Raw genomic sequence first — 26,553 nt, forward strand, 5'->3', positions numbered from 1 at the left:
GATTCACATCCTGCTTTCCTCCGTCAATGAAGAAGCTAAAGAGATGTGCAGAAATGAAGCTGGGTTATGATATCAAATCGCAACACTAAATGCAAGTGGAAAGAATACAAAAAACTTAGAAAGTGCAAAAGCAGATTCAGCAGTACCAGTAACCACTCCTGGAAGTCCACAGAGCTTCTTGCTGTCATCTCCTTAACCCATTTTGAACAGATACATTATTTTTAATAGCATTGCATAGAGAGTATATATAGCACGTCAGTCGTTCAGTGGCAGGGAATATGCCTTACATGTCAAATATCTCTGGTTTAATCCTTGGTTAAGAACATAAGAAGACTCTGCTGATTCTGGCCAGTAGCCCATCTAGTCTAGCATCTTGCTCTCATGGTGGCCAACTAGCTGCCTATGAGAAGCACACAAAAGAAGGACATGAGCTACAACACACTTCCCAAGTGTGATTCCTAGCAACTGGCCATGGAACACAGTTATAGCAGAAAGTAAGAGAAATGGAGTGGCTCTACCTACCTTTGATTCTGCCCCACTCACTGCCAGGGTGAGGCCTACAGATTTTTGTCTGAGAAAAGGTTGATGACCCTTGCTGAAGATGGGTCTCTGGTGTCCATGGCCTGGTTTGTACACCACATACCCGTCAACTGGCCCAGAAAAACTGGGACATCCTTGTTTCCCCCCACAAGAGCACAGAGGCCATTTTGGGTGCCTTGCTCTTAGACAATTTCGGGCCAAGATCTTGCCCTGAAAAGAAGCATTGGGGGTGTCCCACAATCTCTTGCAGTGCCCCAAAATGTGTGTTTTTGGGCACCATGCCTGTAAAAAGCACCTTTTATTTCTGTTGTCAAAGTTCAAAGGCAGGGGGCAGCAAACTTTTTCAGCAGAGGGCCGGTCCACTGTCCCTCAGACCTTGTGGGGGGCTAGACTATATTGGGGGGAGGATGAACAAATTCCTATGCTCCACAAATAACCCAGAGATGCATTTTAAATAAAAGGACACATTTTACTAATGTAAAGACACCAGGCAGGCCCCATAAATAACCCAGAGATGCCATTTTAATTAAAAGGGACATATTTTACTCATGTAAAAACATGCTGATTCCCAGAATGTCCATTGGCCGGATTGAGAGATCCGGCCCCTGGGCCTTAGTTTGCCTACCCATAGTCAAAGGGATTGTCTATAAAGGTGGACAACCTTTCTTTTTTTTCTGTCAAGGGTCATATTTCCTCAGAGGAAATTTCTCAGAGGGGTGTAACCTGCCAGTGGTGAACAGAGCCAGAGCTGAAGATGATCTGAGATAGTGACAAAAGTGGTCTGGATTAAGTAACCTGGAATAAAGACCCTCCCTCCACCTTGAATTTTCACCATGGCTACCTCAGATTGGCATCCAATGGTTTAATCAAGAAGGAAGGAACAAACTGATGGGATGGAAGAATGGGGTGGCTTTAGGAGGTGTCAGAGACTTCATAAAATTAGGTTGTCTGCAGGTTGCCCACCTGTTATATAAAGAGAAGTAGGCAATTCTAATTCATGTTAATATATGGAAAACAAAACAAAAGATTTCTATTCTGCACGTTCCTCTGTTTGTCATCCTGGAATAAAATGATTTTGTGGGCATTCAGTGGATCTGCATTATGGGAACACCTCTCTCTCTTTTTGGCAGAGGAATCCTCTACTGTTACTAGAAGGGGGGGGGGAGGCTAGCGAATGAACACATTTCCAGGCCTGCATCTTAATGACTGACCTTCAGGGTTAAATTTTCCACAGGTGACCAAGCTAAGTGGGCTCCAGTTCCGTATCATTCCACTCAACCCCTAAAAGCAATCTTCCAATACGGTTAGATAATTGTTTCCAAATAGCTATCAGGTACTCATCTGGTACAGTCAGCAGAAGGATACAGAACTGATAGCGGATTTAATTCAATTTTGTTCTTTCCAGCTGCTTCTGCTTTTGTTAGAGTGCTCTGAACAGTTTCCTCATATGAAAGCAATTGCTGCATTCTTTTAGTTTTTTAGAAACCAAGTAGATTAAGTGATCCTGGTTTTTATTCTTATTAATTTTTATTTATTTTTTTACTTACTAGACTTTCTCCAGCTTGCTCCTTTAGGATTGCTTGTGTTTTCTTAACTTACCCTTAACTTATCCCTTTTCATTTTTCAAAAATCACAAGGGCTACAAAAACAGCTCCGTTCAATGCAGCCATCAGAAACACAGGCCAAAGGGGTTGATCTTTGGCTGCCCAGTGATGACTCATTGGGATGGAATTTCTGTTCCTCCCTTGTCAAAGAGTGCAACTTACTCCAAAAGGAGCAAGTATCTGTTTTTGATGCTGCTGCTGCTTTTAAATGCTTTGCATTGCTGATTTAAAGCCACAGGCTTCTGTCATGAGACCTTGTTCTACATGAGGAGACAGTTGCAAAGTTTCTTTTTATGTGTTCAGCCAAAATGAATTTTAAAGATAAACATATTATCCATGCTAAAGTAGTCAGGGCACCTGAGTCTTCTCCTAAGCGGGCCCTGCTGAGTCAAATGGGATGGGTGCCTATGCCAGAGCCAGGCTACCCATCAGTGGTGTGCAGTGAAATTTTCCATAGGGGAACAGTTAGGGTCAGAGGCGCCAGCTTACATAGGCTCCCTGGGCTTTGGGAAGGAGGCATCAGGCCTCGGACCCCTTTTAGAGACTTTGGGGGCATTTTTAAAAAATCCAGTGTTTCCTAGTGAGCATTTATGATTGTTTGTGGTGGGTGCGTCTTCAACCACTTGGCTAATAGAGTTGCATTTTGCTCAGGAAATAATCCAGTCTTAATGTATCAAAGTATGTGGTAGAGCTGCTTTTCAGTTATAAAGAAGTCTTGTGTCAGCATTCCCAGCTTTTTTGCTTACCTGCCTGTCTGCAAAGCTCCGCTGACAAGAAGTGACTTGCCGGTGCTGCTCGAAATTCCAGGCATTGTTTCTTGAAAACGAAATGCCACCCAAGGCACAGGTTCGGAAGTTGCATGCTTCCGTGTGCCATTGCGTCATGAGTAGCCTCTCTGTCATCTTCATGGTGTTCATTCCTCGCATTGGTTTGCCATGCATCCTCCGCCCATGCATATTTGCTCAGCAAATGAGGTTAATTAAGTGTATGTTTCATCACAGAACTATGAGAGTGCTCTTCATGATGCACAAACCTGTCGCTTTCTGAACTATCCTGTAGCAGCATTTAACATTATTTATTCATTGCATTTATAGCTCCCCTTTTTCTCCAAAGAGTTCAGTGTGGCATACAGTGTTCTCCCCCTCCTCATTTAGTCCCCACAATAACCCTGTGAGGTAGTGTTACAGGCCCAGGTTGGGATGGACTGTGAACTTTAAGCAACAGCCTTGTAGTGTATGCCAATTTGATCCAAGTTTGAGACACGCACAACTCACAGATCTTTCTTTGAAAAAGGGAGCGCAAAGATCCCAGGATAAACAGCCAGATGACAAAAAAAAAAGAAGGTTCAAAGCTTTTTTTCTTTTGCTAACCAAATGTTACAGCCAGAGGGTTCTCTTGCTAATGAAGAGTAACCGTGGAAATGAGGGATAGAAATGGGAGTGAAGGAATTATTCTGGCTAGACAGACTAAAACTTAATTCGTACACACAAAGAACCGGTATTCTCACATATACACATACCAAAGTAATTAAGGCAAGAGTGCTCTGTGCTGTGTTATAGTTTAAAAATTGCTACTATGGCCTACTGAGCATTTTCCTGCACTGTGTTATATGAAATTGGGTGATAACCAACTCTGGAAAGCAGCTTGTCAATATGTTTTAGAATATTATTATTTTCTAGAACTGAGCTCTGCTTTGACTTTGAATGAGTGTCAGCTAAGGGATTGCCTCTTCTGGATAGAATCCCAAAGGGACCTGCAACTAATTAGAAACGCCAAATTTTCCTCTGGGTATCCACTCATGAGAACAGAGCATTTTAGAGCTGGTTATCTGACCAAACTCTCACCAGTTTCCTTAAGAAAGGCCTTTATTGAGCTGTATTTCCAAGTGATGCCCACCGCAGTCTTGGATGGCCAAACACAGATGGACTCTGTATTTGTGGTCAACCCCAGGTGGAAGACATCACTCATTATCCGTTAGCCTGCAGCTTATATAGAGACCCAAGAGATTCTGAAACCTTTGTTCATGCAAGCAAATAGTTACACCCTGGCAGAAATGGTTCAGTTTCTTATGAGTGAGAATAATAGCTTTGTAATACAGAGTGGCTCTCTATGCACCGACTGCAGAAAAAAACCAGGAAAAAGGAGTTAGATAAAATTGCTATAAATAGTTGTGATGATTCGGAGATTTAATCTGAAAACAAGCTGGATTTGAGTTTGTTGGTATCTCTGGTAACTTCTTGCTCTTACATCGTGGATGTTGGCTTATGTTATGTTCTGCATTGTTTTATTAATACTATCGTATAAATATCGTATAAATAAATTTATGAAACTGAAACATCCCAAGGATCTGGGCTAGGAATCCTATAACAAGCAAAAATAAGAGGAAAATGTAAATGCTGCAGACAAGTGTCTCCTTGGGTTTTACTGATTTAGGTATTGTAATCCTTTTTTGTGAATTGTAATCCTTTTCCCAGTTGGCCTCCTCAGTTAACACTAGGTCTTCTTCACAATTGCCTTCACCATCCTAATTGGCTTCTCCAAATTGGTCCTGAGAGAGAACTGCTCACCTGTCTCGGTAGGTAAAAGTTATTTCCAATAGAATCCATAATGCCAGTTGGCTTGTGAAAGCAGCACTCTTCTCTACCAAGGTCCAGGTTTGAATTGTCTCGATATTGTTGTTTTGCATGCATGGAAGCATCCGCCATTTGTGTAGGGCCAAAGGTTAAAGTAGCAAAAGTCCAGACTGACTATGGATGTGAACTGTGATGCAAACCATCTTGCTTACTTCTTAGCCCTCTGAAAGCAAAACCCATTCACACACAAAGATGCACACAAACATAATTTTCATTCCCTGCTTGCCATGCAATCGCTAAGGCTTGAATTATTTCTTATCGAGGTACATATATTCTGTTCTGAAAGGCTCACAACTTAAGTTTTCAACCCAGCTAGGTTAAAACACAGCTTTACTTAACTGTTAAAAGGATAGAATAGTATAAATATGTTTGATACACATTTTAAAAGCATTGTGTATGAATATATCATAAGCATAAATAAATGAAACAGTTGGCTGGCATCCCATCTGTCCCAAGAGACAATAGAATATGTCTCCAAGGGTCAAGTCAAACTGCTGCATTAGGAGCCCCAAATCAACCTCCCTGGAGCGCAAGTCTGGGCAGCATGTATAAAGGTCCTGGGCTACCCAGGTGACAAAGGCCTTCTCTTGGGCTCACTGGTGTGGTCCAAGGAAAGGCAAATCAATACGTTTGGCACCACCTTGCCTGCAGGAGTTGCTGGAAGGAGGCACCATCCAGCCATCTTAGGGACTTCTCTACGTATTTCTGTAGAGTTTACTCCTTAGCCATCTCCACTCCCAAAGGTATCCCACAAGGCAGCGTAGTTTCTTCCTGGATGGGCAGCCTTCCCAGATTGACAAGCCCCACCTGCCCCTCACTTCCCTCTATAGCACGTGCAGAAACCGCCTTCTTGACCGTTGGACCCACTACGGTCTCGTCTGCTCAATCCACCAGAGCCTGTCTTCACATGCAGGGGAAATCCCTAACTCACTCAGGGTTTGAGACCCATCGACTGCCCTCTTAGTAACTTAATAGATTGCCAAATACATAGCTTGGCCCTAGTGCTTCTGTGCATTAGGTCTGCCAACTTGTTGTTGTTGTTGTTGTTGTTACTTAAAAAAACAGATTTAGAAGTATAAATAGGAAATAATAGTAATGCAAAACCCCGCCCTCAAAATAGCACTCTTAAGTAATGTGCTGTCTTAGCTTAAATGTCAAATGCTACATGACACAGCCTAAAATGTAACTCCACTGATTTTATTTGGGGCATTTGCTCCCCGCTCTCTAAGATTTAATAGGCTTTGTTGAAGTCAGGCAGACCAAAGTATGTGAGGCAACTTCTTAGAAAAGTCTAAAAAGTGATCCAGAGTGATATCATATTCCTGCTTGGGGCAACGCCGGTTGCAAGTCATTGTTTGAATAAGTCCATTTTAATGTGCATTGAAATCCAAAAAGGAAAATCTGGCGAATACAGCCCAGTCTAGTTGTATATGGAACATGTAAGGACAGCACAGTCTGGAGACCTCAATATTCTGACCTAATGCAGTTTTGGCCTGCAATGAGAACTGTTCTTTGTACTTTCAAAATGGCTTAAAATCTTCCAAACCAACATTTAAATAATCACATGTGTGGGGCTAATGATGCATCATCTAAGGTGACTTTTTCCAAACAAACGAGGCAGCTGAAATGAAGGCTCATTGCTCTGTGAAAAGACCATGAGCTCTGTGCAGTAATAATACTGAAAATAAATAAGAATATGTTCAGAATATGTCTGCAGTTCCCCTGTTCTTTAATTCCAGTGATGTGGCTTATGCATCTGGCTCTGACCAGTAGCTCATTTGGGCAAAAGATTCCTGCATTTCAGGAGGTAGTACTACATGGCCCTTGTGCTTCCTTTCATGTTGATAACAATGTGAACTCTATATGCTCAGACCCCACATTTTCACTAACTTTAGTGCTGTGTAAGCAGGGATTCTCTACTACGGATGCAAGTGGCTGGATAGCTCAGTTGGTGAGAGTGTGGTGCTTTCAACACCAAGGCAGCTGATTCGATCCCCATATGGGACTGCTGAATACTCCTTCATTGCAGGGGGTTGGACTAGATGATCCTCAGGGTCCATTACAACTCCACAATTCTACGATTTTATGACCAATCTTTCAAAACTAAGATAAATTCAAAGAGTTGTGATGTAGCAAGGGGCATCACAGGTTTTATGGGTTCCTGATGTTCTGCAATAAGGGATCATTCTTGACAATATGGGGATATACCTTTAAAATGATAGCTTTCTGGTCTTTCTTGTTTTTTGTTTCTGGCATTTAAGTGTGCAGCCGGAGAAGCCATGACTCTATTTCCTTTCCTGTTTTTTTTATTCCTGTATTGGCTTGTTTGCTGGAACATCCTGTTGCCCCAAATGCTGACTTCCTTTTGGTTGCAAAAAAAGATGTTTGGGTTTGGCTTGAAGCAAAAAGAGAAGAAAGAGGCTGCACGAGAAATTTTTGTTTTCGATCAGAAGTGAATCTTGGTCAACAATCTCAGGAGGTAGATCAAGTTTAATTTCAGCTGAGAGTTGTACGTCCTTCTTACATCAGTCATTAAAGTTAAGTGTTTCGACATTTCATGAAAGGAGGCAAGTGGAATATGAACTTTAGGATTAACTGATGAGACAACTTACTCTATACATGACTGCCACAGAAATGCCCCGCCTTTTCCACTTCCCTCCAGGCTGTCTAAAGCCTTTCAACTGTAATGGAGCAATTTGATTACTTTGTAGTGTTAAACTAAGAGGATAAATCTTGCTGCCTAGGGAGTGAGGAACCAGCCAAACAATCAGAACACAAACAAGCTAATGAATGGCCAGCATTTCTGCATAGAGTCCAGCAGGAACACAGTTCCTGGGATAGTCTGCTAGCAGCTATGCTTATTGGCCTCCTTTATTTTATTTTTTTGCTATGACCACTTTTATCATTCTTTGTAAATGGAGAGACTGTGTCTGCTTACAATGGATCATTATTGTACTCTGATTTAGGGTGGGGAGGAGACTGAGGTGCAGAGGACTATTCTGGCCTGTTGCAGTTTAGAAACTTCCTAGCTGATCTCGCTTGACTAGACTAGAGCATAGGAATGGTGTTCAGCCTGGTGTTATCTCCTATGCACCCACATGCTCACAGTTCCCAATGCAGGAGCAAATCTTAAACACTTTATAATAGGGGTTAAGGGAGACTTGAAAGATTAAGCTGTTGATTTCTTCTTCTTTTTACTTTGCACTTCCTGGCTTTAAACATCTACTATGAGCTCCTTATTATGCCTGTTCTATTCCCCGCCCCCCTACCTTCATACTACCTAGATATACAACATTTCAATTAATCTCCATAGAGACCGGCTGAAGTCAAAATTAGGCCATTTAAAATTGTTTCTGAGACTCATGTGCCTAAACCCACTGTTGGGCAAAATTAATTTGAAAGAGCTGTGAGGCTGGAAATAGTTCCAAGTGGCAACAAAGGACCGTGTTGGAAATGGCTATACAGTATAAATCTACATCGCTTGCCTGAATAGAGAAGGTTTTGTGACAGTATGGGGTTTTCTGATACTGTGTGTGCTGCTTGCCAGAGGTTTTGGGCAAGGCAGTGGCTTAATTTTTTTTAGAGAAGCCAATAAAAAGGTAGCAGTGCAAATTAGCCGTGTTAAAAAAATAGCCACCCAGAATGAGCCGACTTGAAACTTGATTTATAATAGAAATTGTATGCAGCATTGGTACCCCCCCCATATGCTTTATGTGCATTATATTTTTGTAGCCCTTAACAACATATGTGTGTAGTGAATCAGGATTATTTCCTCACCATCACATTGCAGATGGGAGGAAGTCAGCCTGGACAGCTCAGTTGCTTAGTGTGTGGTGCTGATAACACCAAGGTTGCAGGTTTGATGGGGGTGTGGCTAGATGATCCTTAGGGTGCCAACTCTGCAATCCTATAATTCTATGACTGGGGATGGGAAAATGAGTTGCCTACAGTCATCTTACTAGTTAAGGGCAGGTTCAAGTAGGCACGTGAGGATTTGCAGCATAGCCCTTTCCACACACACACACACACACACACCCAGTTGTGCTACACCAACTCGTTTAACATTTGCTCTAGTGGGCACACTTATCACCACCTTCTCAGGGTATTTGCAGATGAATCATGAAAACTGTACATGGGAACTACACAGTGGTGTAGGGAGCCCCAGTGACACCGCTCCATAGGGCAGGGCACCCAGAGGCAAGACATCCCAGCAGTGGGGGGCGCTGCCAGAACTGCATCCCTCCCTGGTGCCCTCCACCTGTAGGAAGCTGAGGGGGGCATGGCATGCGTGCCCGCTGCCCGCAAAAGCAGTGTGGGGCAAAGCGCTGCGTCCCTCCCAGGCGCCCCCTGCAGTGTATCACTGACTGGGTTGACTTCCTGATCTGTACTTGCAGTTCTTTATATTTAGCACTGGGTCCAGTTAAGTCTCAGAGGCCTTTGGCTATCTTGGCTACCCTGCTTTGGCTACCTTGCTATCTTTGAAGGTATGGGACTTGATTCCTGGTTGAAAGAAATGCCTTGGTTGTCCTACCCACTTGCTTTAAAACAACTGTACAGTGGTACCTTGGGTTACAGATGCTTCAGGTTACAGACGCTTCAGGTTACAGACTCCGCTAACCCAGAAATAGTACCTCGGGTTAAAAACTTTGCTTCAGGATGAGAATCGAAATTGCATGGCAGTGGCATGGTGGCAGCGGGAGGCCCCACTAGCTAAAGTGGTATCTCAGGTTAAGAACAGTTTCAGGTTAAGAATGGACCTCCAGAACGAATTAAGTTCTTAACCCAAGGTACCACTGTACAGGTTGCGGGTTTGTTTTGTGGTACCAATTCAAGATGCTCATGTTTGTGTTTAAAGCCATAAATGCCTCAGGCCCCAAATAACCAAAAGTCCACCACCTTCTGTACAGACCCTCCCAGGTACTTAGACTTGCAAAGAAAACCTTTTAGGAGCTTCCACAACCATCGTATGCTGGGGCAGTGGTAGCCCTTAAGAGGGCATTCTCGTAGCAACCCCTAAGTTGTGGAATTTGCTCAACACACTGGAGTTGCTACCATTATTATCTTTAGTGATACCCTACCACTAGCAGAGGGTTTGACTCCATAGTGAGCTGATTTTCTGTATGTTATTTTCTTACTTATTTTCTGTATGTTAATTCCTTGCCGACAAAGTTGTTATCATTCCGGTTACACAGCGCGGCCCAGATCTTGCATGGTTGTGTAGAACCTTGAGTTCCTACCTACTGAGAAACCTGGTAGAATCCCACAAAATCAAAACCCATTATCTGATAATCTCGTTTGTTTGATTTGGTTGTTAGAACTAGTTTCCAAATTGCTTTTCTCCCTTTTGTTACGTGCTATTGTTCAGTTTCCGCTTGTAGCATTGTGCCGCAGATATTTAAAAAATTGCTAGAGTATACTGCTCTAAAAACAGCTTTTAAATGCTTTTCAAGGAGGACAGTAGATAATAGGAATAAAAGAATAGCTATGTAATGGCATTATTAATAGGGAAATAATTTAGGGGCGATTAAGGAAGAACAATTTTTTATTGTATGGAGAGGATCCAGAAGAATGGACTGATTACCTTCTGCTCTAGGCTCTTCTAGCAATCAATTTTCCTTTCTAGTGTTCAGTTGCTTGCTAATTGCATTGATTTTATCAAATATGTGTACAAATCAATTCTGTATTTTAGTACTGTTAAAAGCTTCCTTTTTCCCTAGCAGGCACAGGTGATTTGATCATACTAATCATATTCATTGTCTTTCTCTAAAATGTTAATTGTTACTATAGCTTGCCCTTGTTTCTTTGCAACCTTCAAGGCATGTGTGTTAATATGGCTTCTGTCCAGTTCCCATTTAAACATTTGTCGATTGCTCCCAGTATGTGGGATGGGTCTACTCTAGACAACCAGTTGAAAACTGGAGTTGCTTGATGTTGTTGTTGTTGATGATGATGATGATGAATACCAAGCACTAACAGCAAAGAGAGAATTTGTATATTGCATGCAGTAATTGGCTAGAAAGGCCCAGTATTCAGAACCCTGCCCTGGAGAAAGTTCATAAATATATGCTCCAACCCACATGCTCATGCTGCTGCTGAGACAAAGTGAGTTCAGAATGTGGGGGGAATCTCACATGGGACTGCTCTTCTACATCATAGAGTTGTAGAGTTGGAAGGGACCACAAGAATAATCTAGTCCAACCCCTTGCAATGCAGGAATCTTTTGCCCAACATGGGGCTTGAACCCATGTCCATGAGATTAAGAGTCTTATGCTCTACCGACTGAGCTACCAAGCCACCAAGATCTCCATAAGCAGGGATTTATTTATTTTTTACCAAGGGGGGGCACCTGCAAGTGGGATTTCCCACCTACCATTCTGAAGATCGATTCTAAGATCAAGCAAGCATGCAGGAGCAGCCAAGGTGCACCCATTGTTAGAAACTCACATATGCTAGGTGCCAAATGGCTCCTTAAACCAAGGTTATAGTCGGCAAAATGGAATGTCTAGTTGCCATTTTGGGATCTGATGGCTCGAAAATCGAATTTTTCAATATTACTTTTTTGGTTCCTGACATTTGTTTTGATTGTGTAGGTAATATATAATGGATAGAATTCAACGGTATGTGAAAATAGTCAAGATCCAAAGTTCCCCAGGCATGTACCTCCAGGTGGTAGAGATGTCAGGTACCATCCAGGCGCCCAGGCCTGGGCGCAAGTGGCCGATAGCCAGATGCAAAATGCGCCTGGCAAATTCCAGATGCTGTGCACCACGTTCTGATGTGCATTAGCAACTGGGGTGGCAGGAAAGGGTTGCAGGAGACTGGCAAAATTGACCTGCCTCCATCCCAATCCAACCTGCAGCTCCAGATCCTGACTTTGAACCACAGCCAGATGTTCTAAGCAAATTGAGACAGAAGTCCTGCCCTGCCAGTCAAGCTTTCTCTTACTTTGATCAGCTGAGAGAACTGTACAGTGGTGCCCCGCAAGACGAATGCCTCGCAAGACGAAAAACTCGCTAGACGAAAGGGTTTTCCGTTTTCCAAGGCGCTTCGCAAGACGAATTTCCCTATGGGCTTGCTTCGCAAGACGAAAACGTCTTGCGAGTCTTGTGAGTTTTTTCCCTTTCTCCCCTTTTTCTAAGCCGCTAATAGCGCTAATCCGCTAATCCGCTAATAGGGGTGCTTCGCAAGACAAAAAAAACGCAAGACGAAGAGACTCTCGGAACGAATTAATTTCGTCTTGCGAGGCACCGCTGTACTTATTATAAAGGTGAACCCCCACCCCGCCACCCCGAAGGAACTATGGCTTTGACAATATAAGTTTAGATAGCTGTATTTCCGCAGTTCTAAATTCAGTGTGGAACATACATCATATTTATATGATGTATCATATATTTATATGATGCATGTAGATAATAATCTCCCTTTCTTCAAGTCCCTCCTCAAGTCTACCTTTTCCATGGAGCATGGAAAATATCCATTCCCAGCTGCAAGGAAATTAAAGGATATATAGCAGCATTTCCTCCATTCTTCATGTCTTCATTTCTTTTTCCTCTCCCATCCTCCCTCTTATTTTCTCCCCATTGTCAGAGGTTAGACTGTAATCCTTGGGGCCCTGTCTTTCTTCTGTCTTACGCCATTAGGTGCTATGTTTATCAATGCCACTGTATAAACAACTCCCCCCATATAACTGAATATATGTGAACTAGGATTGCAAAAACATTTTAAAAGAAAAAAACAAGTGAAATTTATATGGCCAATCTTTCCAGTTTGAAAGAACTCCACGGACTATACATTTAAAACCAAGTCATCGCCTGAGACCTTTCTGTATTGCAGAAAATGTACAGAGTGTAAAGCAAAAGGAAGAAAGAAAACAACCTTATCCATTTGTGTTTGTTTATGCCCATGGCAGTTTAAATTGTTCCTGTCAAACATACCTCTTTTCTAAGATATACGTTCTTTAAGTAGAAGCTACCCAGTTCTGCACAGGGGAACAATCTCTGGGCTGTTCTATAAGTAAACCCAAGAAACAGATTTACAAAATTGACACCGGCTCTTTTGTTTCTTTCTGTTGGCTTTGTTTTGTTTTTGGTTTGTGAATCAGGCTGCCAAGGAGAGTTTTCTGTAGTTTGAACTTCTAATGGTAGGTTCACAAAGCAATTTCATTTTCCTCCAAATGAAAATTCGCTGGATTTTATGACATTCTGACACTTGCTCTTGTCAAAGCAACCCTGGAGGTAGATTTTTAAAAATTCTCCTTTTACATCTGGAGACATCAAATGCAGTGATAGTATGGAAGTAAACGTTTGATTGAGACACATCCTTAATTCATGCACGTGGGTTTGCCAAGGTTTGCAGCCTTATGGCTAACAAAGCCCATTGAGGTCTTAAGTAGAAATCCTTTACTATCTTATGTGGATTGAATTATACCTTTCAGCTGAGAAATTTTAAGCTTTTTTTTGTGCTTAAAAAATGCTTTATTTGTAAGCAGTTCGCAGCCATTGGTTTTAGAATGGTGTACTCAAAAGATCTGTGCAGCTGGAACATGGCATAAATCCCTAGTCTTTGTGTGTAATTTGACTTTGCTGTGAGCTATGTGTTGGAGGATCACAGCAATGGATAGGGAAAGCCCTAGTGTATATGCCAGCAATAATCTCAGCACATGCCACTCACAGGCAGGAGGATGTCCCCAGTTTAATTAATTCCAGGATTCAGTACCAAATCTAATCCAAAATAACACCAATAATTTGGCAAGGAATCTCCCACCATGGACAAAATAGTCTCCAAGCAGCAAGCATGCCCAACAATACCTGAATTAATCACAGATTCTTATGCTGTTTGAGGGAAAGACAATCCTGCACCCTTTCAGCTGAGTAAGGGTACCTTGCTAAGAAGCTATGAATAATCAAAGCAAGACGTTTCCCTTTTGCTTTTATTTAGAGCTTCCGGTTTTAACCACTTTGTGTAGGGGGCACAAGAACTTCACTTAAAAGAGGAAGCCCTCTTACGCCACATTTGTTAATGAAATCAAGTAGGGATATCCCAAGAATTTCTCCACCTATGTCATTGTCATGAAATGTTATGTGGGTATAACCCTCAACCCCCTCTAAAAAAAGGCTGTTTCTTGGCTCTCTGCTCCGTGACAACACTGTCCTTGCTGCAGACCACGAGAGCTGTTTTCTTGATTTCCTCCGCTGTATGTTTCTGTACAGTGGTATCTCGGGTTAAGAACTTAATTCGTTCCGGAGGTCTGTTCTTAACCTGAAACTGTTCTTAACCTGAAGCACCACTTTAGCTAATGGGTCCTCCCGCTGCCACTGTGTGGTTTTTGTTCTCATCCTGAAGCAAAGTTCTTAACCCAAGGTACTATTTCTGGGTTAGCAGAGTCTGTAACCTGAAGCGTCTGTAACCCGAGATACCACTGTACTGGCATTTCAAGCAGCAAAACAGCTCCTAAATCTTGCATATCAGCGTGTTGTAATCTTTAAACCTTTATTTATAAATAAATATTAAATTGCAGCTGTGGTGCTAGCTTTCTGGAGTGAGTGCAGTAGGATTGATCCATGCCGAATTTCACAAATTAATCAAGGTTACTGAAGGCACTGCAATCCTATGTGTGCACAGTGGTCTCCAGGACATAATTGCTATGTCCTCAAATTAGCCTTTTAATAAATACATGTGTAAGATGTGTCTGCAGTGGTACACTAACAGATCTGGTAACAATGATGAGTTTTTGCCACACACCATGATTTGTCATACTAGCCTAGTACTCATTCTTAAGGCAATACAATGTTCCCATGAAAGATAAACTGATGCACATTTATAATTTTCTGGCATAATGGATGGGTGGATAGTCCCAAACTTTGGGTGCAGGTCATTGCTGGCATGGGATGATGGGATCTGCTGTATTCAAATCCACTGCAAGTTGTCCAAAAATGGGGAGTTGTGAGGAGGGGAGGTTACTACTACAGTGGTACCTCCGGTTACGAACGGGATCTGTTCTGGAGGCCCAGCCGTATCCCGAAAACTTTGTAACCAGAGGTGCCCTTCTGTGCATACATGCACACATGCACACGGCGAAACCCAGAAGTATACACTTCTGGGGGTGCCGCGTTTCCAACCCGAGGTTTGCATTACCCGAAGGTTACGTAACCCGAGAGTCTACTGTATAGTAAAAACTTCTCTTTTTTGTGCTGCATTTCATACCTCAGACAAATCCTATACAAACCTACTCAGACCTTGCATTCATTTCAGCAGAACTTGTTCCCATCTTTATGGCATCCATCTTGGGAGACAATGGAGGAGTGTACCTTTGAGGGAGAACTGATGGTGAGTTACCTTGCCTGTTATGGGTGTAGAGACTGAAATGGGGGAGATATGTTTTGTTGCAGCCGGGGCAGATGAAGACACCCGGTTGCTCTGCTGCAGATGTACCACGCCACTTCTTCTCTCTGCATTCCTCCCATCTAAATGTGTATTTAAACATTAGACGAGTGGCATGGCGGTTATTTTTCTTTGGGTTTATCCCATGGTACTTGTGGGATCATTAAAGGCTTGCAACTACATAGCCTTTCTCCAGGAAGTGGTACCCTTCTTTTGCAGCAGGACAGTGAAACTATAAACATTACACTCGTGCCGATGGACGAGCCTGTGGGAAAGTGGTACAGGCAGCACATCCATTATTTACTAAAGGGCATTTTAGGGGCTGGTGATGGGGGTTGTCCTCTACATATGGTAGGGTTGCCATATTTCAAAAAGTGAAAATCCAGACACAAAAGTTGTTGAGCTTGTTTTGTTTTGACCAAAGTTGTTGAGTGTTCTTTTTTGAAAAATCTGAAAATTAAGTTTTAAAGCTATTTTTAAAGGAAATTCACCAAACAGTCAACACTTCCGATATGGGCTGCCATTCGCCCAGATTTCCACAGACATTGTAACTGGTATCTGAAAATTCTGCCCAGATGCTATTTTTGGCAGACAAATGCCAGATATGTCCAGGAAATTCTGGGTGTATGGCAGCCCTATATGCTCTGTAAAAACCAATGTGCAGGGCAGATTACAGGATGCACGGAGTAGTTCGTGCTGGATGTGAGCCCTCTCTTCATGCTGGAACAGAGTACAATGATACCTCTGGTTACAAACTTAATTTGTTATGGAGGTCCATTGTTAACCTGAAACTGTTCTTAACTGAGGTACCACTTTAGCAAATGGGGCCTCGCGCCGCCACCACGTGATTTCTGTTCTCATCCTGAGGTAAAGTTCTTAACCCGAGGTACAGCTTCCAGGTTAGCAGAGTCTGTAACCCGAAGTGTTTGTAACCCGAGGTGTTTGTAACCAGAGGTACCATTGTATCTTAACTGTAGGAGATGGCCAAACTTAGACAAATGGTTAGTTTTTGCATGTAGCAGGGGTTTGTTTAGGGGTTTTTGCTTGAGTCAGTGTGGTCAAGCAATATGTAGATTAGGGCAGCTTCAGGTCCCAGACCAGACGCTTGTGCTAGGCATCCCAAATACAAAACAGCCTGAAAAATAACAGTGGCAGGCAAGAATTCTACCATGGAACCACCAACGGCCTTAATAAAAGGCCTAAATGTAAACTTCATTTTAAAGGAAAAGAAAAAATAAACAGTTGCCTACAACCCTGATCTGTGTTGAGCAATCCTAGGGGAAAATATTGTTGTGTACTTGTACAATTATGCCCAAGTACAGTACAGTACAGTACAAGTACAAGTACAGCCCAAACACAGTGTGAACAAATTCCTTTAACCTTGGCTGATGCCTATCTGCAAGTCACACTTTCTAACCTGAAGGATCCGCCTCCATTCTGCAATATGTGCAAGGCAGCTGGTGTTCAGATACTCTCTGCTTTATTTTAATTCTGCGTGCTTTCAATTCTGAGCCTGGAGAGCCTAAGCTTAAGCACATATTTGAGCTGGCATTCCATGGATTTTAAACAGAAACTGAGCACACACCTTTCTGAAAGGCATAAGCAGTATTATATTCTCTTTCCAAGCCTGCTAAGCCAGAGTTAGCCAATGTGGAGCCCTCCAGATGTTGGACCTCCCACCAACCCCAGACAGTGTTCAGGAACGATGGGAGTTTTAGTCCAGGAACATCTGAAGGCGTTGGCTGCCCCTGTGCCAAGTTATTTTTAAGGTTATTCTTGTTTTACACACATCTGTGCATAGACAGTCACTTCAAAATTGGGTTGAGACTGTCCCTTAATGTCTGAGCTAGGGCAAAGCAGAACTACAAAGCTTGGCTTGTGGGCTGCCCTGAGAACAGGCTTATTCTGTTTATTTTAAGTAGGCTAAATATCCATAGAATTTGCTATGCCCCTTTCCTCCTCCCAGATATCAGGGCTCTGCAGTCTCTGGGAAGTGCAGCTCCGCCCCCGCCCTTCCTGCTTTGCATAATTTCACACACTTCAAGTCCATCTTTTGTATTAGGATTCCCAAACAACTAGATAAGCTATTGGGGCGGAGTGGAGAGAGAGAGAGAGAGAGAAACAGAAAGAGAGAGAAGAAAGACAAGGGGTGTTACAACACAGAGAAGATAAATGTACCGGCTGCGCTAGAGGCTGTCCTCAGGCTGTTTGTTATGTGTCTCAAACACTGTCGCTACATTACACACTTCCTCGATCTCCGTATTACCCTACAAGCTTGTCGAACGGGATCCTCTGTTGCAGATTCTAGCTTACTCTGACCTACTTCTTTCCTGTGTCCCAGCAAGCTGTCAGGAACTATCAGAGCACTGGGAGCTGAAACAAACACTCACCGAGGGCGAAAGCAAGCTAGTCTCGAGCGAATGTAATTAGCTGCGTTCTAACTGGTTTGTTTGCTTTATAAATCACATCGTTTTTATTTCTCCAGATTTGGAGTAATTGTGTTATTGAGGCGGGGTGTTGTTTTTACCCCCCCCCAAAACCCTGTATCTAAAATTTAAAATATAATAATGAACTGCTTTGTTTAAAATTCAGGAATGGTTAATTGGTGATATACAACAGATAAACCACACTAGAACTTACTTCGTCAGAGGAAAATAAATTAACCCAAGATTTATTTATGCACTGCAAATGCTCATTACTTAAAGCCCTGACATCCTTCATTTTCTTTTCTTTTTGGGGTGAAGAATTCATTAGGGTTATGATTCACAGCTTCCAAGGTAATCCAGTATTGCATGACAGCAAAACAAAAAAATATTGAGGGCCATACAACCCCCTGGCTGGCTCCCAGTTCTATTTTTTCTCATTGTTTGCTATTGCAAAGCCTTAAGATGCCACCTAATGGTTGACAATCTACTATTCTAATAACACGTGGCTTATAATAAAATAACGTGGCTTATAATTAAATAAAAAAAATAAAAAAGATGCTTATAATATAGCATCTTTCTATATATTCTACCCAGTCTACAAAGGATGCCAGGGTGGAAGTGAAACTGTCTGACCCAGAAATGCTTGCCTATTGTTCTAAGTGTAAAGTTCAATTTCTGTGATAACTCATTGTGGGAAGAGGGAGACTCTCTGCCACATGTTGGCTTTCATATGTTCCATCGCCATAACCTAACTATCAAACTGGTTCTGTAACTGAGCTTTGATCAGATTTTAGGCCAAGTTTCCACTGGCATTTAGTCTCTTAGAATAAAGGGTACTGGTGCTTGGGTATTAAATATCTTCTTGTTCAGCCAACTGCTGTTGGTGAAAGTTTACGGACCGTAGTAGTTATGTGTATATTTTATTTACCGAGTGATGCTCACTCTAGCTCCATGAATGGTTTGATACAGGTGTAATGCCAAAACCCACTGTTTAGTGTTACGTTCCTGAGCCTTATGCGTGAGCACACTTCTTTCCTCTTGTCAAATACAAAATTCTCTTCCTAGTTTGAGGCAAGCCATGGTTTGCTGTTGCATCCAATCCAGCCAACTACATTCTGTGCTTGCCCTACAAACCACAGTTCAAAAGCAGCCATGGTCTGCCTCAAGCCAGGAAAGGAAGAGAATTGCCATGGGTGAAGGGAGGAAAAAGGAGCACACTATGAAGTTTTGTTCCCAATAGCTGTGCTTAACCATGGTTTGGCATTTCCTCTAACCATGCCTCTGTCTCTTTTTAAGGTTCTAGACCTTGTGGTGATATGTACCTAGCTTGGGGCAGTTCTGGATCCTTTACTGTTGCTTGAGGTTCCAGAGGCCTCAGTGGTACACAGTGCTTCTATCAGCTTTGCCTGGTGGTCCAGCTACTCCCCCATCTGGACAGGGATAGACTAACATCTGTAGTATCTGCTCTGACAACCTCTAGGTTAGATTACTGCAATGTTTTATACATGGGGCTGCCCCTGAAGACAGTTCAGAAACTTCAGCTGTTGCAGAATTTGGCAGCCTGGCAACTCACGGGGACAGGGGCGGGGGGAGAGACAAGACAGTTTGATTGTATGAATTGGCCTGACTTTTCCAGGCTCAATTCAAAGTGCTGGTTTTGACCTATGGAGCCTTAATTGGCTCAGGATGGCAATACTTCAATAACCTACCCAGACCCCGCAATCATCCTCTGAGGCCCTTCTTTGTGTTGTGTGCCTCCCTTGTGAGAGGTTCAGAGGATGGCAGCATGAGAATGGGCCTTTTCTGCAGTGGCTCCCTGTTTGTGAAATGCTCTCCCCAGGGAGGTTTGCCTGGCACCTTCATTATACAACTTTAGGCTAGGGCTGAGTGATAATCTGGTTTTCAACACTGTGATATATCACCAACTAAACATTGTGATATACTGATATATCACGATGCCTGAAGTAAGGACACAGCTATGCAGAAGCATTGTCTGGCTTCACAGTTTTTCCTATATTGCGATTTTTGCGTAGTACGCCAATATCACGATATGGACATCAAACCAGTTTTGGGCGATATATCAATATATTGCCTAGCCTTACTTTAGGCACTAGATGAAAGTGTTCCCCCTCAACCTGGGTCTTTGGCTGATTAACATCCTATAGCCTTGTAAATGTGTTTGTGGGAGGGAGTGGAGGGGAAATAATAATAATAATAATAATAATAATAATAATAATATATAATTTATAATTTATATCCTGCCCATCTGGCTGAGTTTCCCCAGCCAATCTGGGCGGCTCCCAATCAAGTGTTAAAAACAAAACAGCATTAAATATTAATATTAAATCTTTTAAAGAGAAGATAGCTGCTTATTTCCTTCACATCTGAAGGGAGGGCGTTCCACAGGGCGGGCACCACTACCAAGAAGGCCCTCTGTCTGCTCCCCTGTAACCTCACTTCTCGCAATGAGGGAACCGCCAGAAGGCCCGCAGCGCTGCATCTCAGTATCTGGGCAGAATGATGGGGGTGGAGACATTGTCCTCCCCCTTCTTGTTATTGTTTTTATTTTGTATTTTGTGTTTTTATGTTTTGAACTGTCCTGAGATCTACAGATGAAGGGCACTGTACAAATTAATTAAATAAATGAATGCTTGGCAATGTGCAGGATTCCACCCCCATCCCACCTCCCGCAGCCTGGCCTGGCATGGATGTGTAGGATATAAATTTCTACAACAAGCAAATGGCATCTGACACCTTGGAATTTAAGGGCCAAATTAGACATGAACAGCTACCTATTTTGCTTTCGTGAACTAATTATAGAGGCGTGGGAGCCTGATTCTCTCTGTGAAAGCGGGGGGTGGGGGTGGGAAGAGGAGGCTTATATTACCCTCCCCCCCATCTCACATGGCTAGGAGCCCGTGGCTAGTTTGGTCCTTGGGCCAAAAACTTTTTCTGTCCTTCCTCTTGCTGTCAGCTTCTGCAAAATGCTGTGGAGTGGGTATACAGTATGCAGTTCATCATAGATCTATCTCGGGTACCTTCGTCACAGAATTGTAGAGTTGGAAGGGACCATGAGAGTCATCTAGTCTGTCTCCTGCTGCAATGCAGGAACCTTCCGCCAAAGTGGAGCTAGAACCCTTGGTCCTGAGATTAAAGATTATCATGCTCTCTACCAACTGAGCTATCCCACTTCATTCGGCTTGCAGAGCATGGGCTACCCCTGGCACCATTATGGCAGCAGAATATTCCCAGCCCGATTTTATAATAGAATTTGCCTGGTTCTGTTTTGTTAACCTCTGTTTCCTCACAGGACACAGAGGTGGAATATTCACGGTTGCTCTCCTCGTTTAACTTAATCGGTCACCTCCTACCCACTACTGACATATCTAGGGAGCCAATGAAGTGTGTTTAATTGCACATGTGTGGACTCTGCAATTTGGTGGACAGATGGTGGCTGAAAGGTCCTCCCCCAAATACTTCTCTCTGTGTTAGAATATATTTGATACCACAAGAGGTCATGTTAGCCTAATGTGAGCAGTTTTGCCATTTCTAAATTTAAGTGGAAGGGTGTTTTTTCTCCCCCCTTTTTTTGCTTCTAGTTCAAATGATTTTAATTGGATGCTTTCATATTAGAGGGACACCAATCATGTATCCCCTTCTGTTTGTAATAAGAGCTGAGAGGAGGCCTTGCTGCTTGATAAATGGGTTAATTTTATTCACCAAGCAGGTAATGGTAATCCGTATTAATAGGTACAAATAGACTCTTGATACCCAAAGGGGGGGCATCTAATTAACATATTATTGTTGGTTTCAGCTCTCTGCATATTTGTGAGCAGAAAGGCAAAAGCTTCTATTACAGTCTTATAACCTATTTGTCATACCACATAGCAGAGTGGGTGGGTGTTCAGTCACTTCTGTGTTTCATGCTTGTTTTTGAATTTACCTTTATTTCGCTGGATGTGTTCACTGAGTGATTCCGAAAGCCTGCGCTTTCGTTTCATTTCCTTTCCTTCTTCATGCACTAATCTTGCTGTTGGCATCTGTTGGTACACAAGGAACCTAAGAATTAACCCCTTCTTGCTGTGTTTTTTTTATTTTTAAGTTGTAGCATGCCTTTTGCAGGCTTCCATCATTTCCAGGTTAAAAGTAAATAAACCATATACAGTATAACATTTCAGCCAATTTCACTGTAATTCTATATAGTATTAAAACAGGATGTTTCTGCAGGTATACATTGTTCTTCGTGTTGAATGCACTAAGTGCTTGGGTTTCTTCCGAGACCGCACAGAGACTTCCTGAATGCAATATTGGTAGATAATGGGGAAAGTGTTCATCTTTTATAGGGAGAAAGACAAAGGATTCAGAATCATCTGCTTTCCCTCGCCTCATCTCGCTGTCCTCTTTCCTGTTCCTTAATCACAAATCTCTATCTCTCCCCCCCCCCAGCATTGCATCATTAAGCATATTTCCTTTATTGGGGGAGCTAAGAGGGGGCGGAATATATACCCAGAGAAATATACTTGCAATTATATTAGCACTTCTGTAATATTCTTACAGAATATTCACACACACAAGTTAGGTGTGCATGCTTATGTGCATATCAAAACTTCTAGAGTGTTGGACATAAATCACTTTATCTCACTGAACCATTATGGAAGCACCATCAAATAGATCACTCCTCTAATTACCGTATGGGGCAGTTAAGAGATGAGATCTGAACCAAGGGCTTCCCAGTTTATGCTTTTCTGCTGCCCTAACCCTAACGATGCATTTAGGTACCTGGGGAACAATAATTCAAACGTTTCTGAGGAACATCAGGGCAAAAGGCTCCCCACTCCTGGTTCAAAGTATAACCTCAGGATCTATTGTTTCCCAGCAAAGCAGTTGGGTCAAGCTATAGCCTGCTACACTTTTCTTTCTCCGCCCCCACTCCCTTTATTCTAATAGTTTCTCCTCTTCTGAAACTGAACAAGGCATATGCACCAGTCACATCTATTTTTAGTTCCTCTCTAATCATTTTCACTTCTAATTTCTCATCCACCAAGCTAAAGCGCTGCAATAGTTGAGCTGTAAACACTGCAAGGGAACCTGGTTTTTTTTCTCCTTTAGAATTGTTTTGTTTCTCCCGTCCTTCCTTCCTTTCTGTCTGCCTTGGTTTTGAGTAGTGTTAAAATATTGAAGTATTTAAAAGGCGGGGTGGGTGGGGGTGGGTGGCGGCAGCTGAAGAGTGGACGCTTCCTCCCTTACAATATAATACCTCTATTATACTATTATGCAACTTGAAAAAGCCACGTGGCATCGTATTTACAGAGCAACATTAGAGCCCATGGAACCAAAGGTGTCAAAGTCCTTTCTTCTTCATCACTTCTTGGTTCTCTCCCCTGCTGTCAAAACTGCAGGTGTGCAATTGTGGTGGGAAGGAAGGCACATTGGGGATAGCAACCCCTTATGCTGCTTCCTCCTCATGTAGCTCCTTCCTAGTCCACCAAACAGCTCTTGGGCAAGCTGGAGGGGGGGTGGCATGGGGAGGACGGTACATGGGGTGGAGAGGGGGCCCCCCTGTGTGCCTTTCTCACATTGTAGACCAAGTTGATCCCCAAAGAGCTCTATGGCAGGCTAGGAAGGAGGATCTCTCCCTGATAGAGGTGAAGAGGGTTCTGCCCTCCTCTTCTCCACTGCGGGGGCGGGGGGGAGAGTTTCTATGCCCAGTGCCAGATTACCAAATAGGCACTGGCTTATGGGCCCCATGCATCTTAGGGGCCCCATGATCAAAATATTGGAAGGAAATTACAATCGAGCTTTTCTTAGTTCAATGTTATCCCCACTAGAACACACACATGAGGAGTGGGGGTGAGATTTGGACTGCCCCCTGTGGCCTCCACAGGGTTTAATCTGGCACTGTCCATGCCCGCTGATTCCTGAGTGCCCCCCCCAACCTCTGTTTGTGTCAGGGGATGCACTGCCTCTGAATCAGGGCGTTCTACTTAGTTGTCCTAGTTGTCTTACGTGAAAGCCAAGTGGCTGTCTCATGCTTTCCATTTGTGTACTCCTTAATTAACATGCATTGTCACTCAAGAGAGTGACATCTGGGATCTGAAGCAGAATTATTTCTCATGTCTGTTGTGATCAGTGGTTTGGCAGGGATGCAGAAAACCCTTTACTGAGTCACACGATTCTGTGTCGGGCATGCGAGCCAGATGTTTGTGATGTCCTCCCTGCTGCTTGGCAGGCCACTGCCACTGTTCTGCTCCCCCAGATGTCTGGTCAAGTGTGACAATTCTTCTTGGTCTGCATGCAACCTTGTATTGATCCCTGCCTACTGGTGTACTGGTTAGTGTCAGACTAGAACCCAGCAGACCAGGGTTCAAATCCCCCGCTAAGCCTTGAGGTCGCTGGGTCACCTTGAGGTAGCCGCTGCCTCTCAGCTTAATTTACCCTGCAGGGTTGTTTGTGGGTATTTAAATGAGGAGGGGGAGAACCATGCATGCCACCTTGAGCTCCTTGTGGAAAAGGTGCAAGAAATAAATAAATATCCCAGCAACATAAGGTGCTTAAGGACTTCAGTGCAGAGTTTTCTGCTCTCTGCTTTCGGGACAGGTGAAATAAAACAGCTGTGAAAAACTTTCAGCAGCACACAAATTTAGCTTGTCGCAAGCTAACACAACTTTGTAAAAATAAGGAACATGATGTTAACTGTGGTGTGTATGCTGTGCAGTCTAAACCGAGCTCTAAAAGAAGCGATTATTGTGATGCTTCATTGGAACCATGGACAGGGACCAGCAGTTTAAAATGGAAAGGGCACATTTAAAAGCACCACTGCAAAGCCTACCTTAGTGCCCTTAAAGGAGCAGGGCGCTCTTTGAATGAAACTTCTGCAGTCTTCAGAGGGCTGCCTGTAGCCCAGAGCAAAAGATTTACTGTGATTTTCTGTTGGTGCTGGATAGGGGGGCGGGGCTTCATTGCATCGTTTTAAGCCCAGCAGAATCTTAGGAGAGAAAATTGTTAAAAACAGCAACAGCAATAAAAAAGCAATAGTTGGGGGACACTTAAAAAAAGAAAGAAAGGCAAACCGTTGCTTGGAATGTTTCTATTCAAATAGGTTGTAGGCTGTTTATTGACTGCGCAGGTCATTGGTGAAAGGTCAACAACTCTGCTGTGTCGGCAGATAAAGACTGAGGGAAGCATGTCTGAGGTCACATTGCAAAGGAATTCAGTTGTGCTAAAGGAGGGACGTTTTGGATCTTTATTTCCTCAAAGGAGGGTGGGGGCTAAGGAGTCTGCACATTTACAATCCAAGTCTATATTAGATTAAGGACCCCCTCCCCCCTGGTTTTATTTTGCTTTGCTTTAATAAGCTATTTTTAGAGCTTAAGTGTTTAAAAGCAGACAGCTGTAATTATTTATCTACCATTTTGTTTTGGGCAAAAGATGCCTTTTAAGCATAGACAGATTTGACCATTTATTATGAATTGTTAAGCCTTGGATGCCCATCTGAGCTGCCCAATTTGTTAGCGACTCCACCCCCCCCCTTTTCTCTCCTTAATATTCCTTCAAGGAGCCCTGCAGTTTTTGAAGATGCACACAACATTCTTTGTTTCCCTAGTAAATAATTGGTCTTTAACCTAGATGAAGTGGAAGAGCAGTTACTTAACACTCTTTTCTCCTGGGGTCTTCATTCTGTTTTTGGCCCAGACTGAGAAGGCATTTCTTTTACAGAAACACTTTAGGCATGTGCTGAGATCCTTCTGACTTGGCACGGCCGTAAGTGAAGTATCAGTTTAAATAGTTCCTTGAACTTGAAACTAATTAGACGCTTTGAGTGAAGAGGGGTGTGTGGGTATTTTCCCAAGGTAGAGAGAACTAGTCCCATACCTTTGCTTTCCTCCTACCTTGCATGTGCTAATCTCAAAAGAGAAACTTCTTTTATATGCACATTTTTAATTTGGAGTGAGGAGAGAAAAATCTTAACCAAAGTAGTTCAGTGGTCATGGTCATGTTGGCTTAATCTTTAAAACAGGAACAGTGTCTTCCCTTACAGGGAACTGCTGTCAATGTGAATAAACTAAAGACTGTAAAGAATCGTTTTGTCACAACACATAGCTCAATTTTTCACAGCACTGAGGGAGTAACCTTGCTGCAAGTGGAACTAAACTGTTTTTAAGTGCTAGCAATCCACCTTAATCTTCCATGTTTTAATCTTCCTTGTGGTCCTTGTGTAAGGGCAACCGTGGTAGTCTGTATGTGCTCAGAGCAACATTTCAAACCTTTAGAGCAATGATGGGAGTTACCTGTGTCCTCCCAGGTGAAAACTTCCATCATCCCTGAGCATTGGCCAGGCTGGCTGGGGCTTATGGGAACTGGAGTCAAACAGCATCATAAAGATTTTTTCTAAGTGAGAAAGATATGCTTCCCGCCCCCCCTCTCTCCCACTCTACTCCATTCAGACAGCTCTTTATTCATTTTGTGGTTTCTTGCAATTTGTTTGGCAAAGAGTCACTTCACTACCTTTGCTGCTTAGTGCACAGTAGAATAGTTGCCTGCAATTAAGGGCCAGGTTGCTGCCACCTCTGCCTTGGAGAACAGACACCTGCACTCATTGCCAGAATTTCACAAAGCAGCCTTCTTGAACTGGATCCAAGTCCTTGCAGGCTGCACTTGGCTGGTTGGCTAAGCAGGGCCATGGGGGTGTTGTTTTAAAATCTTGTTTAAGCAGAGATCGGGTATCAGGTACCTGTCACCCTTCTGGATTCTCATCCCCCATGGAATGCCGATTCCTTCCCACCATTTCCCAGAGGGCTTCTCCATTCCTTCAAGCATAATAGCTCTTGTGCAGCGGGAACTCTTTTTCTGTGGTGTGAGCAAGGCATGGGACCACTTCCTTAAAGCTGTTTTAAAAAGCTGCCTCTTTCCGGAGAAGTTGGAATCAAAAACGAGGAGAGAGTATTGCTAGAGAGGTTGAGATACCAGGCC

At 43.0% G+C, this 26,553-nt stretch overlaps 1 protein-coding gene across 14 annotated transcripts in view; it reads left to right on the forward strand.

Moving 5' to 3' along the window:
* MAMLD1 (mastermind like domain containing 1) overlaps nucleotides 1-26,553 on the forward strand; it is a 120,116-nt gene that overhangs the window by 22,175 nt on the left and 71,388 nt on the right. For 7 of the 14 annotated variants that reach the window (XM_081847925.1, XM_081847937.1, XM_081847927.1 and 4 more), the window contains one exon: nucleotides 15,029-15,103. The exons of 4 other annotated variants lie outside the window; for them this stretch is intronic. In XM_081847925.1, the coding sequence (XP_081704051.1) occupies nucleotides 15,029-15,103 (75 nt within the window). The remainder of the gene's footprint in view (nucleotides 1-15,028; nucleotides 15,104-26,553) is intronic. 3 more of the 14 variants (XM_081847932.1, XM_081847935.1, XM_081847936.1) reach the window with 1 other exon arrangement.

Source organism: Podarcis erhardii (genome assembly GCF_964252035.2).
Source record: "Podarcis erhardii genome assembly, chromosome: Z".
NCBI classification, from domain to species: Eukaryota; Metazoa; Chordata; class Lepidosauria; order Squamata; family Lacertidae; genus Podarcis; species Podarcis erhardii.